We start from the raw sequence: 15377 nt of genomic DNA, 5'->3' as shown, positions 1-15377 counted from the left end.
TAAAATCCAGGTCTTACCCCTACAAACCACCACTCCAACACAACTAATGCACACAGATGCTTCAGATCTGGGATGGGGAGTAACTATGAATGGCCTTAAGGTGCAAACCCTATGGGAGCCATTCCTCCAGAGACAGCACATCAATGCAAGGGAGAGAGGACTGCAGTCCACCTAGCCCTGCAGGCCTTTCTCTCTCTCATGCTGCTAGACCCCTACAAATCTTCACGGACAACACCACTGTAATGTGGTACATCAGCAAACAAGGGGGGGATCAGGTCTTACCTGCTCTGCAGGCTAGCAATGCAGGCATGGGAGTTAGCCTCTCGGAACATTATTTCACTACAGGCAGTTTACATTCCATCCCAGGACAACCATCAGGTGATGCTATCAGCAGATCATTTTTCTCTGCATCACTAGTGGATGTTCCACAGTGATATTTTCCTAGACATTATCCACCAGTGGGGCACACCTGAAATAGATTTATTTGCCTCCTCCCAGAACAGACGATTGAAAATTCTGTGCCAAATACCCCTCACCACTATCTTGGAGAGTGGATGCCTTCATCATCTCATGGAAGGAACCATTTCTGTATGCTTTCCATCACTTCCCTCTTATTCAGAAAGTCCTCCTAAAAATCATGAGGGACATGCCAAAAATCTTGCTGGTGATTCCCTATTACCAAGGCAGCATTGGTTCCCCCTTCAATCTCTTGCCAAGAGCAATCACCACAAGTTGCCTCACAAGGTGGACTTGCTCACACAACAGGACCTCTCATTCACCCACACCTGGAGATGCTTTGCTTAACCCTCTGGATGATGAACTTAATTCCCTTCTAACACTGCTGCACTAAGGATGTGCTGTCTAACATGCAGGAGGCCAGGAAACCCAATACCAGGAGATCCTACATTCCCAAATGGGAAAGGTTCTCCAAATGGCATCCCCAAAGGCATAGGGGACCCCTTTCAAGCGGATGTTCCCTTAGTCTTGACCTGTGTGTGTGAGCTCATAAAATTAGACCTTTCATACTCTTCAGTGAAGGTTCACTTACCTACGATCTCTGCCTGCTTACCTCTGGACTCTCCTCTACTCTCCAGATTGGATGTTAAACTATTCTTAAAAGGGTCATGCATATTAGACCACCAAAGAAGCCTATCCCGCCACATCGGGACCTAAACTGTGTTCTAGAAAAACTTACACTTGCCCCATTTGAGCCAGCCAGCTTTGCCTCCCTGCAGATGTGCACATGGAAAATAGTCCTACTGGTAGTCCTTACCTCAGCCAGAAGGGTTTCAAAATTACAAGAGTTAATGGCATCCCCACCCTACACTGTCTTCCACAAAGATAAGGTGACTCTGCGCACCAACCCCTCCTTCATGCCCAAAGTGGTCAATGAGGTGCCACTGAATCAGTCTATTCACTCATCCACATTCTTACCTTCTCCTAAAGATGACAGTGAGAGAATACTGCACTCCCTTGATGTCCACAGGCAACTAAAGTTCTATTTGGACAAAACTGAGGCCATTAGAAAGTCTAATCAGCTCTGTCTTTCCATCCCAGGGCCCTGGGCAAGGCAGTAGCCAAACACAATTTCCTGCTGGATAAGGAAAACTATCTACTTCTGATATTCCTACCATGAAAAACAATTACCTCATCTGGTCAGGGCACACACTACAAGAGCTGTAGCTTCTTCTGGGGCCTTCCTAAAAGGCTTGGAGACAACTGCCTCTCCTTGAGGCAGCCACCTTGGTCCTCTGTACATACCTTCACCAAACATTACAAACTGGACCATATTTCCAGAGCAGGATTTGCAAGAGCAATCCCGAAAGGGATTCCTGGAAGCTGCTACTTCCTCCACCCTGCCTCCTCCTTAAGCTGAGGTACTCTCCCACAGTAAGAATACTGCAACATGAGAATAAAAGGAAATAGAATAGTTGTGTAAAATCTTGCCATAACCATAGATGTCCTTCTCTATCATGTTGCAGCATTCCTTCCCTCCCTCCTATCCCCCTTCATTACGTTTCACCTGTCTAGAGGGCATCATTTATCAGTACCTAAACTATTGTCCGACTGGGCAGTCCGTTCTGAGGTCTGTGCATGCAGATGTCACATTTAAGGCCCTTGGTTTATGGCCCTGTGTGTGACATCCCACGAACTAGCAGCAAGCAGTCTTGAGCTTTTGCATAGGAGCTGACGTTCGGGTCGTTTGATGTGGAGGATCCCACAGTAAGAATACTGCAACGTGGAAGAGAAGGACATCTATGGTTATGGTAAGATTTTACACAACTATTTTTTATGGGTATGCTGTACCAGCATGCCCATTCTTGGGGAGGAGGGTTGTAGCAGTACTGGTTGGTTGATATCCCTACTGATGCAAATGGAGGCTTGCACAGCACTGAACTGGCCAGGAGCAAAGGAGTAGGCTTTGATCTTGTATCACCACTTGTAGCTTGTGGGTGGTACATGCACAAGTAGTAGGTGGATTTAGGACACCAGGCAGTGATGTACATTCTCACATCAGTGGGGTTAGGGCCCTGATATTAACACCTTTATTGCCAGGAAGCTGCTGAGGGCAGAAAATACCTTCATAGCTATCTGGATGATGGCCCTTCAGCTGGCTTTCACTCTGTACAGGGAATGACTGCGATTGAGACAAATTTTAAGGAGGCATGATGGCCAGAAGGCAGAAACGCTAATAACTCTCTACCTTTTTTAATCTGACTTGTTATATCGCACAATATAACAAAACTGTCCAGAGTTTCTTCTTGATTGGTTAAGGCTATATTATAATAGTTTCCTGCTTTCACCATTTCTAGTTTGTGTATCTTTGCATAAGCTGTAGGTTGATTTAGGTTTAATAAGCTTATTTTAGCCTTCCCCAGCAATATTTGGCAGCACACTATCTCAGTTTATCACTTCATATAATGAATTCCTACTGCAGTGATTTTTTCAAACATTTGTTATATGGGACATCTACTTGTACAAATGTATTTTACTTTAGGTGGATGCCTTTCACTTTTTGCTTGTTGGTCAACTGTAAGAGGTTCTGCTGTTAGTGATTGTGTGCTGTTATGTTTTAGACAAGCAAACGCTTTCATCGGCAGATAACAGTAATGCTGGAAAACTTCCCACGTACCTGCTGAGTCACCTGTTCTCCCTGGTGGGGAGTGTAGCCCTACAGCAAGTAGTGCACCTGGAAAACGCAGTCAGTGCTGAGCTCCGCCGCAGACGTATGATCCGTGAAGAGCAAGAAGCAAAGAAAGATGCCCGAAACAAGCACAGGAAATCCAAGGTCAGTCTTATGTGATGCACGCATCTGTATTTTTCTAAGTGTATACTTAACAGCTTTTATGGAGATGATATAAGTTTAAAAACAAGTTTGTGTTATGGGCAGTGCATCTGTGCATTAAAATTTGAATGGTTTGTAGATGTCCTAAATGCTTGTAGGTTATGAATTTGTTATATTAACAGTCTGGATGACAGATGTTTTAAATCCTTGAGTTGCAATTTGAAAGAAACAAATGTGCATTAAATCCATATATGAAATGGTCTATGTTCTGTAGTCCTATCTCGCCTTCATTCTTACACTTGAGACTGGAGCCGAACCTCTGCTCAAACTCTGCCATTCTCTAGCTCAAAATCTTCTGATTGGCTCGTGGCTAGGAAGTATCCCATCATGCACTGCTAACATAACCCAGATCTCGTTTGCTGCTCGTTGAGTTCAGACGTGCTTCTTCTTGGCCGTGGCTAAGTGAAAATTTTCAGTACGTTTTTACTAGTCATTTGTTGACTAAAAATAATTATATTCTATAGTTTAGTGTGGTATAGCATTCCGTGTTTCTTAATTTGCTGCATTATTTATTGTGTATACTGTTTGTACTTTGATTGGCCATTCTTCCATTGGCCTTCTTGTATCCCTGCATCGCTTGTGCTGATTGTTGTTCTGATTTCACTTTCACCTTGGGCTAGGCCCGTTTAAGTTAGAGGACCTAGTCCTCTGCCTGTTAGTCTTTGCTGTTGCCTGACTATCTGTTTGGAGGTAGTACTTGTGCATTGTTTACTGCACTATGTCTAAGGATACTAAGGATCACAAGCCTTTGGGCTTTAAAAAATGTACAAAATGTGCCCAGAAAATGTCCTTAATGGATGGGCGCAATCTGTGTGTACTGTTTGGGGGCTAGTCACCTCCAAGAGTCTTGCTTGTTTTGTCATGCCTTTAGTCCCTGTGTTCCTCAGGAGAGAAAGAACAAACTTATCTTGAAAGGACTATTGAAGCATTCTTTTGAGGAGGAGTTGGCTTCTTCGTCCTGCAGCTCTAAATCTCCTTCCTCCAACAAAGACATAGCCAAATCTACAAAAAGGCGGTCTCCCACTCATTCTGTATCATCGGAGCCGCCAGACAAAATTGCCAAAATTGCATCCTCGCCGGCTCCACTGGTCTCTGTGCCGACAGAGGTTCCCATTGTGGATCCGTCAGTTTAGGCTCCAGGAGTTTCGGTGCCGATAACTGAGCCTGTGTCTCTGAGCCGGTCAGCTGAACTCCGACCGGTCTCCCTGACTCTTAGGTCGCCTATCTTTCAGCGATCTAGGTCACCCACTCTGTCTTCCAGGTCCTCTTAAGTGCCTTTATGATGAGGACGTCGAGAGAGTGGTGCACAGACTGCTTCAGACTTCGGCGCTGGCAAATTTACTTTCGGCTCTGTCCCAGTCAGCTCCGGAACCTCATGTGCCCTTACACCCTGTCGATGTTCCTCCTCCTGAGCCACTCTGGGCCTTCAGAGCCAGAGATCTCAGTTCCTCGGGTTGTGGAAAGGTTGGTTCCAGCTAACTCAGTTGGTCTCTCTGTTCCGGTATCCGCTCCGACCCTTTCGATGCCATCCGTGAGGGTCTAGGGTCCTCAGTTCTCCGGTTGGGCACGAGGGGTACGCTTGGAATCTAACTTCAGTTCCAAGCCTACCTTTTGGTGCTTCAGCTTGCGTGAGTTTGGACCCCACATCTGCCTCGGAGCCCATCTCCTTGGCGCCAAGGACTGCCTCTGCATCTTCAGAGCGGGGGGCATCCTCTGAGCTGGGAGGATCGGCCTTCGAGGTGATGAGTGTGCTGTCCAGGTCTTCAGTTTCAACCAGTGGTGCCAACACTCTTCCCCCTAAAGCGCTGACTTCAGTTTCTGCTCCCTCTCTTTCCCAGCACACCAGAGACTTGCAACCTCAAGAAACCTCCATGAGTTGGTCCCCAGTCTTCCGAGGTCTCACCAGAATACCCTTCTTAGGGAGGAAACTTGTAAGAGGAAACATGTTGACTCCCCTGATGAGTCTGTTACATCAGACACTGACCTCGTGGGGTCAGAAGAGTCCACCAAGTCCTCTGATAATATCTCGTTTGCAGATATCCTTGAGATCCTGAAACAGAGGCGGCTGGCCCACCACATCCCCCTCTGATGAGGAGTCAGTGTACCTTAAGGCTTTCGGGTCTCAACCCTCCGCCTCTTGGGTGTCTCCACCATTTGATGAACTACTGGATCTAGTGAGTCAAAATGTGTAAATCTCCTGATTCTGTGGAACCGATTCCTAGAAGACCAAATACATTTTTGTCAGCACCCCAGGGCAAAGACTTTCTTACTAAGGACGTTCCAATAGATGCCATGGTGGTGGCAGCAGCCACCAAAAAGGAACTTGCTGAAACTTCCTCCACTGTCCATCCACCGAACAAGGAGTCTCGAACGATGGAGAGGTACGGGAAGTGTGTCTCTTCTTCAGCGGCTTTTACACTTAGATCGCTGAACTACCTGCGTCACACTTCACAAGGCTCCAAAGAGATCTCCTAAAGGAACCGGGAGAGAGACTGCAAGGTAACGTATCTGAAGCGGTATCTGAGAAGGTTAACGCACAGATGTCTACCTTAAATTATATTGTAAACTCCTCCATGAGGCTGATATCTTGCGCAGCTGATGGAGTGAGTAGGGCAGCGGGTTCAGGAGTTTCTCTTAGAAGACACTCCTGGATGCGCTTGTGTAACTTTGCAGAAGCCTTTAAGTCTACATTTACCAACGCTCCCTTTGATGGATCCTCATTGTTTGGAACCAAGGTAAAGGGCACACTCACCAGGTGTGAACAGGAAGGAAAAATCCTGTCTGCCGTGGGAGTCCAGTTTTCCGTTCTTTCTAGACCCCATCCCAAAGGGCAGAAGGGCGGAAAAATGTGTTTCAAAAAGTCGCAGAGGTTTTTTCAGGACGCACAAGGTGATTTCTTCTCCAGAGGCAGAGGGGGAGGAAATAATGGTAGATGCCGCCCTTGAGGCAGGGGAGGCCTGCAGAACCAGGGAGATCGTGATTCCTTTTGTGGCCATCCCTACCAGTGCTCCTAAAAGGCCCAACTGCGCATCGCTGGAGCCAGTCAGGGGTCGTATATCTTTATACCCAGAAGCCTAGCACAATATCACTCAAGACAAGTGGGCATTAAGGATAAGTTACCCTATTCCCTTCTTTTTTTCCATCTCCTTGGATCAGACAAATCCTAGATGTTTCACCCAATCACAGGGATTCAGCAACTCTAGAAATCCAAAAGTTGCTCGTAGAGTCATCCAACCCATCCCTGCAGACCAAGTAGGATTAGGGACTTGCTCCAGATTCTTTTTGGTGCCAAAAAGAATAGGGGACTTGAGACCCATCTTGGATCTCAGCAAATTAAACAAATCTGTACAGAAGTCTAAGTTCCGAATGGTCACCTTACAGTCGATACTCCCGTTGTTAGGGAAAGACATTTGGATGTGCTCCATAGACCTCCAAGATGCATACTACCGTATCTTGATGGACAGGGCATCAAGGAGTCACTTATGCTTCCGGCTGGGGGCCAGTCATCAGTTTCGTGCCCTGCCCTTTGGTCTCACCACATCCCCTAGAGTGTTCACCAAATGCATGGCAGTGGTAACGGCTAACTTGATATGTCGGGAATTCAGTGTGTTTCTATACCTGGGCGACTGGCTCCTGACAGCCACCACCAGGCATCTACTATTACAGGCCAGGGACGCTATCATTTCAACTTGCTTGCAGTTGGAGATCACAGTAAATTGGCAAAAATCTGCATTATCACCCTCTCGGCATGTGAATTTTATTGGTGCCGACATAAACACGGTCTCAATGAGGGCTTACCTTCCCGTAGAAAGAATTCAGAACCTCAGGGAACAAGTTTTGAGTTTACTTCCTTTAAGGAAAGTGAAAGTAAAGATGGTGCTCAAGTTGTTAGGGAGGATGGCCTCTATAGTAACATTAGTCCCATTAGCCAGACTGCACGTGAGGGTTCTGCAGTGGTTACTCTTTGCCCAATGGTCACTGCAGTGTCTACCTCTTTCTCACCCCATCCTGATAACAGATTGGTGCAAACAGGATCTTCGCTGGTGGACCCAGACCAGCAATCTAAACACAGGCAGATTGTTTGCCCCCCCACCCCCACCCCCCATTGCCACCATGACCACTTTTGCCTCCCAGATAGTGGGGGGGCATTATCTAGGGAGAACAGTCCAAGGCACGTGGCAGGAACACTAGGCTCATTTGCATATCAACATCTTGAAGATGAGAGCAGTGCTTCTGGCATTGCAAGCACTTCACAGCTTTCTCCCTATAGGGACGATTGTGATCCACTCAGATAATGTCGGTGGTGTGGTATATAAACAAGGAGGGACTAAATCTAATCACCTCTGCAGAGAAGCCCTTCGAGTGTGAGTGTGGGCACTGTCTTCCCAATGCTTTCTGGTCGCAACGCACATGCCGGGGAAATCCAACTGACAGGCTCAGCAGGGCTATTCTGATGCCTCACGAGTGGTCTCTGAACACATACATTGCAGAACAATTTTTTTGCAAATGGGGTCAGCCTTGCTGCAATCTATTTGCCACCCCTCTCAATGCCAAATGCAGCAGCTACTTCACCCCAATTCCCCCGGAAGGGGAGACCCCCAGAGATGCACTCGTTCACGATTGGCCCACCGGACTTCTCTATGCTTTTCCACCATTCCCCCTGATATCGAAGGTAATTTAGAAAGCAATATCCTTGGGACGCAAAATGATCCTAATTGCTCCTTATTGGCCTCGACCGATTTGGTTCCCCTTCCTCAGACTGCATCTAATGGTCGAAACGTGGACTCTGGACCCAGTGCCAGATTTGCTGACACATGCCAGGAGTGTTCCATCCCTCTCTCCACACCCTCAATTTGACAGCTTGACTGCTCCAATTCCATCTCTAGTCAGGCTTCATGACTTTTCTCCTGAGGTTATACACATTCTGACATCCTCTCACAAACCTTCTACCAGAAAGACTTGTACCAGTAAATGGAAAAGTTACTCCTTTTGGGCCTGTGCGAGAAACCTTGATCTTTACACAGCTCCCATTTCTGCCATTTTAGAGTTCCTTTCTCAGTTGTTCCATCAAGGTTCAGCAGCTGCCACTATCAAAGTTCAACTGGCAGCTATTTCTTTTCATTTGGCTAATAACCCCAACCTTATGGCTCATAGACTGTGTAGAGCTTTCCTTAAAGGGGCCACCTTGTTAAGACCCCCAGTCATGGATCCGGTGGCACCATGGGATTTGAATTTTGTACTCTATAGACTTTAAGCCCTTTCGAACCTTCAGCAACTTGTGACCTTAAGTTCTTATCATGGAAAACTATATTTTTAGTGGCCATCACATCTACAAGGAGGGTCTCTGAACTGCAAACTCTTTCCATTAAACCCCCTTATTTGGTGTTTCACAGAGAGTCTCCTTACGGACAAACCCTTCCTTTGTTCGTAAGGTTTCTTCTCAAGCCAATATTAATCAGCCCGTTGAATTACCTGTTTTCTTCCCTACTTTTTCTAACAAGGCAGAGTACAAATTTCACCAGCTGGACGTGCATAGACAATTGCGTTTTTATCTTGACAGAACTAAGAATTTCAGAAGGTCGGATCAACTGTTTCCTTTTCCAGATACAAGGAAGGGCCTTCCAGTTTCTAAAGTCACACTGTCTCACTGGATTTCCAGCTGCATTTCCTTTGTCTGTACATCCAGTGCAAAGATCTTCAAGGTGAAAGCTAATTTGGGTCTACCTCTGTAGCTTTTTGGGCAAAAATTCCAATAGATAACATCTGTGCAGCAGCAACATGGGCTTCACCTCATACATTCATTACTCACTACAATTGGATATGGCTTCCAGGAACAGGTCTTCCTTTGGTTCCACATTACTCCGGAGCATTTTCCAATGAGCCACCCAAGATGAACGTGCTGGGGATGCTGTCCCAAGTGTAAAAATGAAGGTGAGATAGGACTACAAAACATAAAGATGTGTTATGTACTTAGCATAACATTCGATGTTTGTTTGTAGTCCATCTCGCCCTTCATTCTTACAAACCCTCCCTCCTGCTCCCTCCCTGAGGACCTGGGGGTAGAGTGACTACTGCCTTATTGTTATGTTGGGTTATTTCAACATGGTTTGTTCTTTGTCTCTGTATGTTTCTCCTTGTAGCAAACAAGATCTGGGTTATGTTAGCTGTGCATGATGGGATACCTCTTAGCCACGAGCCAACCAGAAGTTTTTGAGCTAGAAAATGACAGAGTCGGAGCCGACGTTTGGCTTCCAAGCCAAAGTGTAAGAATGAAGGGCAAGATGGACTACAAACATTGAACGTTATGGTAAGTACACAACTTCTTTTTCCCGTTTCTCTAAACACATTGTTCAAAGAAGGCAATCATCCATCGGTCAACAGTACTCACTTTAGGTGTGAGTTAGGAGACGAGCAGTCCCTTTATTTGTTCAGTTATTTCCAGTTCCATTCTGTTTTCAAATCTGTCAGGCACCATAAAAAATTGTCTGATGCTTTAAAAGCCAAAATCTTGAAAATAGTTTTGAGGTCTTCGGATTACAATTTGAGACCACTTCAGGCATTATACATGCTGTCCAGAACTAGCTTTATGTACAGAATTGCTGAGACTTTCGAAGCTTTCTGTGTTCTTTCACAGAAGTCTAGAAAATTTGCTCCATTGGTCCTGTTTCTCTCTCCAAAATGAAACCATCATTTTGGGCGACTATCCTGCAACTCTTCCACCCCAACAAATCATATTAATCTCCATGGCTTTATCCAAGCCGTCTAAACTCCAACAAAAACTGACAAGACAACTAACAGGGAATCTATCCTTGACTGGATTTTAATTAATAAACCTAGCCACCCCTCTCTTGCAGGTTGCCTCCCCAATGGTTTAAGCAACCATCTGCCAGCCTTACTTCTATGACAGTGCAACTATAATCCTAAAGGTACAGTCTTCTCACTTTATTAGAAAGAAAAAAACTTTAACCCCATCAATTTCACAGTAGAACTAAACCAATTAGATTGGGCACCCCTGAAATACCTGGAATTAAATGAGGCAGTTACTTTAATAACACCTTCTTAAATGCATTAGATCTTCACACTCCTCCTAGAACCATAAGAACCAGATCTAATCCCACTACATGGCTTACCAAAGAAGCCAAAGCCCCCCTCAAAGCTAGAGATAAAGCATGGGAACACTGGAAAACTGTTAAGTCCCCAGCTGCAAAACAAAAATAGCAGGAGCTTAGGAATAAAGCTAAGAAACTAGTAAAACTTGACAAAATTAATTACTACTCCAATCTTCAAATCAAGCACCAACATAGCCCTCAAACATTCTGGGCAGCTATTAAAAAATTACTACTACCAGACAAAACTGGTACCCCCCCTACCACCTTAGTAAATAACTCTGAGAGCATTCCCGGTTAACGTAATAAATTCTTTATTGAAACCATACTCACCCAAGCCAACCAACAGAAAAATCAACAGACACACCCTTCCTCTGAACCAATCACTGCTCCCATAAGGAATAGCTCCTTCAAATTCCAGTCTGTCTCTATAGATAGGATAAAAAACTACCTCAAAAAAATCTAAACCCACTACTCTGGCTGCTTACAAATTACCAGGAGAATTCTTAAAAATTGCTACCGATGAAGTGGCCTACCCTATAGCCATTCTAATTAACAGATCCCTCTCAGAAGCCACTGTCCCAGCGATATGGAATATATCTGACATAATCCCCCTACATAAAGGAGGTAACTTCACAGAGCTTACAAACTACCGAACTATAGCAATTCTATCCCCTCTAGCAAAAATCCTTAAGTGCATACACTTCCAAATGATTCACTGCTTGTAAACACCCAGCATGGCTTCCGACACTGCCATACTAGCACCACTGCCTTATTGTCCATCTCTGGTACCCTTCCATAGTACCACACCTGCCTTATTGTCCTTCTCCGGTGCACTTCCATAGTACCACCCCTGCCTTATTGTCCATCTCTGGTACCCTTCCATAGTACCACCCCTGCCTTATTGTCCTTCTCCGGTGCACTTCCATAGTACCACCCCTGCCTTATTGTCCTTCTCCGGTACACTTCCATAGTACCACCCCTGCCTTATTGTCCTTCTCCGGTACCCTTCCATAGTACCACTTCTGCCTTATCGTCCTTCTCCGGTACACTTCCATAGTACCACCCCTGCCTTATTGTCCTCCGGTACACTTCCATAGTACCACCCCTGCCTTATTGTCCTTCTCCAATACACTTCCATAGTACCACCCCTGCCTTATTGTCCTTCTCCAATACACTTCCATAGTACCACCACTGCCTTATTGTCCTTCTCCAATACACTTCCATAGTACCACCACTGCCTTATTGTCCTTCTCCGGTACACTTCCATAGTACCACCACTGCCTTATCGTCCTTCTCTGGTACACTTCCATAGTACCACTACTGCCTTATTGTCCTTCTCCGGTACACTTCCATAGTACCACCCCTGCCTTATTGTCCTTCTCGGGTACACTTCCATAGTACCACCCCTGCCTTATTGTCCTCCGGTACACTTCCATAGTACCACCACTGCCTTATTGTCCTTCTCCGGTACACTTCCATAGTACCACCACTGCCTTATTGTCCTTCTCCGGTACACTTCCATAGTACCACTACTGCCTTATTGTCCTTCTCCGGTACACTTATATAGTACCACCACTGCCTTATCGTCCTTCTCTGGTACACTTCCATAGTACCACTACTGCCTTATTGTCCTTCTCCGGTACACTTCCATAGTACCACCACTGCCTTATCGTCCTTCTCGGGTACATTTCCATAGTACCACCCCTGCCTTATTGTCCTCCGGTACACTTCCATAGTACCACCACTGCCTTATTGTCCTTCTCCGGTACACTTCCATAGTACCACCACTGCCTTATCGTCCTTCTCTGGTACACTTCCATAGTACCACCCCTGCCTTATTGTCCTCCGGTACACTTCCATAGTACCACCACTGCCTTATTGTCCTTCTCCAATACACTTCCATAGTACCACCACTAGCTTATCGTCCTTCTCTGGTACACTTCCATAGTACCACTACTGCCTTATTGTCCTTCTCCGGTACACTTCCATAGTACCACCACTGCCTTATTGTCCTCCGGTACACTTCTATAGTACCACCACTGCCTTATCGTCTTTCAATAATACACTTCCATAGTACCACCACTGCCTTATTGTCCTTCTCCAATACACTTCCATAGTACCACCACTGCCTTATCGTCCTTCTCGGGTACACTTCCATAGTACCACCACTGCATTATTGTCCTTCTCCGGTACACTTCCATAGTACCACCACTGCCTTATTGTCCTTCTCGGGTACACTTCCATAGTACCACCACTGCCTTATTGTCCTCCGGTACACTTCCATAGTACCACCACTGCCTTATTGTCCTTCTCCAATACACTTCCATAGTACCACCACTGTCTTATTGCCCTTCTCCAATACACTTCCATAGTACCACCACTGCCTTATCGTCCTTCTCTGGTACACTTCCATAGTACCACCACTGCCTTATTGTCCTTCTCCAATACACTTCCATAGTACCACCACTGCCTTATCGTCCTTCTCTGGTACACTTCCATAGTACCACCACTGCCTTATCGTCCTTCTCTGGTACACTTCCACAGTACCACCACTGCCTTATCGTCCTTCTCTGGTACACTTCCACAGTACCACCACTGCCTTATCGTCCTTCTCTGGTACACTTCCATAGTACCACTACTGCCTTATTGTCCTTCTCCGGTACACTTCCATAGTACCACCCCTGCCTTATTGTCCTTCTCCAATACACTTCCATAGTACCACCACTGCCTTATTGTCCTTCTCCAATACACTTCCATAGTACCACCACTGCATTATTGTCCTTCTCCGGTGCACTTCCATAGTACCACCCCTGCCTTATAGTCCTTCTCTGGTACACTTCCATAGTACCACCACTGCCTTATTGTCCTTCTCCGGTGCACTTCCATAGTACCACCCCTGCCTTATTGTCCTTCTCCGGTACACTTCCATAGTACCACCCCTGCCTTATTGTCCTTCTCCGGTACACTTCCATAGTACCACCACTGCCTTATTGTCCTTCTTCAATACACTTCCATAGTACCGCCCCACTGCCTTATTCTCCTTCTCTGGTACACTTCCATAGTACCACCACTGCATTATTGTCCTTCTCCGGTACACTTCCATAGTACCACCACTGCCTTATTGTCCTTCAATGCAGTAACCTCTCACAGAAATGCTGGTAAATTTGTTTCTGCCACTTTTCTTGACCTGTCAAAGGCCTTCGATATCTTTAGATATGACATTATCAAAGAACTGTCCAAATTAGGACTCTCTTCCCGCCATAGCCTGGTTCCAGAGCTATTTAGCTGGCTGTCAGCAAGCAGTGTTGTGGAAACGAGCTCTCCCCCCTTCTCACACGGTTAATCTTGGTGTTCACCAGGGTTCTATTTTAGGCCCTCTGCTGTTCATCCTCTGTACCAATAAGCTTTAATCCTTTTACTCCCAAAGCATCTGTCATCCAATACCCTGATGATTCTACATTAATTTGTCCAGCTTCCTCACTACAGGAACTTCACACATTAACTCAGGAATCTTTCCTCTCTATAGAAACATGGCTATCCAAAATCCAACTCATCCTAAACCCTGCTAAAACCAAACTACTATTCTTTAAATCCACTAGGTCCACCTCATCAACTTCTACCTTTAATATAATGTCCAGTAACAAAATTACTCTTCCCTCCCACAGAGCACGCCATACTCCTTGGCATTGAGATTGATGATAATCTAAGATTTGATATTCATATTTCCCAGACCATTAAAGTTCACAATAAACTAGGTACCCTCTATAGAAATAGACAATTTCTTACCCAACAAACAAAAGCTACTATATCTCACACTCGCCTTATTTCTACCCTCCTCTGCGCCTCACCAACCTTAGAAAAGCAGACCTAGCTAAGCTTGGCTCCTGCTATAACAAAATAGCTAGATTTGCCTCTTGACTCCCCATTTAGATCTCACCACTGCTCATCCTTGAAGCTGCTCAACTGGCTGGAACTTCCTCAGCTCCTGCATTACAGCCAACTCTCTCTGGCCCATAAAATTTTATATCAACCAGAAAAAAAAACTGTATTGCAAAGCCTACTTCACCTCCACCAATAACAGAAATCTTCACTCCATTAACAAACTTATTCTCACAGTAACGAAGTCAAATAATACATCAGGTGATGCTCTCTTTTTCTAATTATGTATCCAAAATATGGAATGCTTTACCCTATACTGTGACATCCTTCATACAGTTCAAAAAAGCATTTAAACTGCATCTCACTAATAACTGGCTATGCTCTTGCACTTCTTCACCAGGCTAGACCCTCCACTGTGTTAGACCCTATACCACCTTAACTATCTCACCTCAAGAGAAACCGGTCTATATTCTATTACTGTAGAAATGCATACAATATAATAAAATAGATTTATGGTTTAGGTTCATAGGTTCATACTAGGCTATCTGCCCGAGGGCATTTACAAGCCTAGCCCATAGTTTTGTGGCTTACGCCACCCCTTTAGTATGGGGAACTATACCCATTATTTTGCTGTGCCATAACCTTTAAGAAGTTGTTGGTTTACACATGACTCCCTCCAGCAATGATTGAGGCAATTGTATACATCTCTTTAGACTAATGAAACTATTTAATTGTAAGATTTCTCTGTTTTTACTAATTGTGACTACTGTGTATGAATAAACTATTAAGACTCCCTGCATTTTGTATCTAAATATACTTTGTAGTTTTTTTTTGTTACATGTGTGTGGAGCTTTTCTCCCCAGGCCTCCACTGAAAATGGACCTGTGTCCAGTGGACTATCATGGTTAACAAATTTAAAATAAATAAATATTGTTGCTGTTCCTTTATTAAATGTAGCGCACTTTTGGATGATTCAGATTAGCAAGGAGCTGGAAGTTTTTTTTGTTTACTCTGGACATGCAGCACTTTGTGCAATATCCTGC

General features: G+C 45.1%; 1 protein-coding gene across 1 annotated transcript in view; it reads left to right on the top strand.

Annotated features, from left to right (window-relative positions):
• The window catches only part of NCAPD2 (non-SMC condensin I complex subunit D2), a 1714408-nt gene that overhangs the window by 1089260 nt on the left and 609771 nt on the right, over positions 1-15377 (top strand). Inside the window, exon 22 of the mRNA XM_044079588.1 lies at positions 3078-3289. Within this exon, the coding sequence (XP_043935523.1) occupies positions 3078-3289 (212 nt within the window). The remainder of the gene's footprint in view (positions 1-3077; positions 3290-15377) is intronic.

This window comes from Protopterus annectens, chromosome 8.part0, assembly GCF_019279795.1.
Source record: "Protopterus annectens isolate FY-2018-M chromosome 8.part0, PAN1.0, whole genome shotgun sequence".
Lineage (NCBI taxonomy): Eukaryota > Metazoa > Chordata > Ceratodontiformes > Protopteridae > Protopterus > Protopterus annectens.
This window is presented reverse-complemented; position numbering and strand designations above follow the sequence as displayed.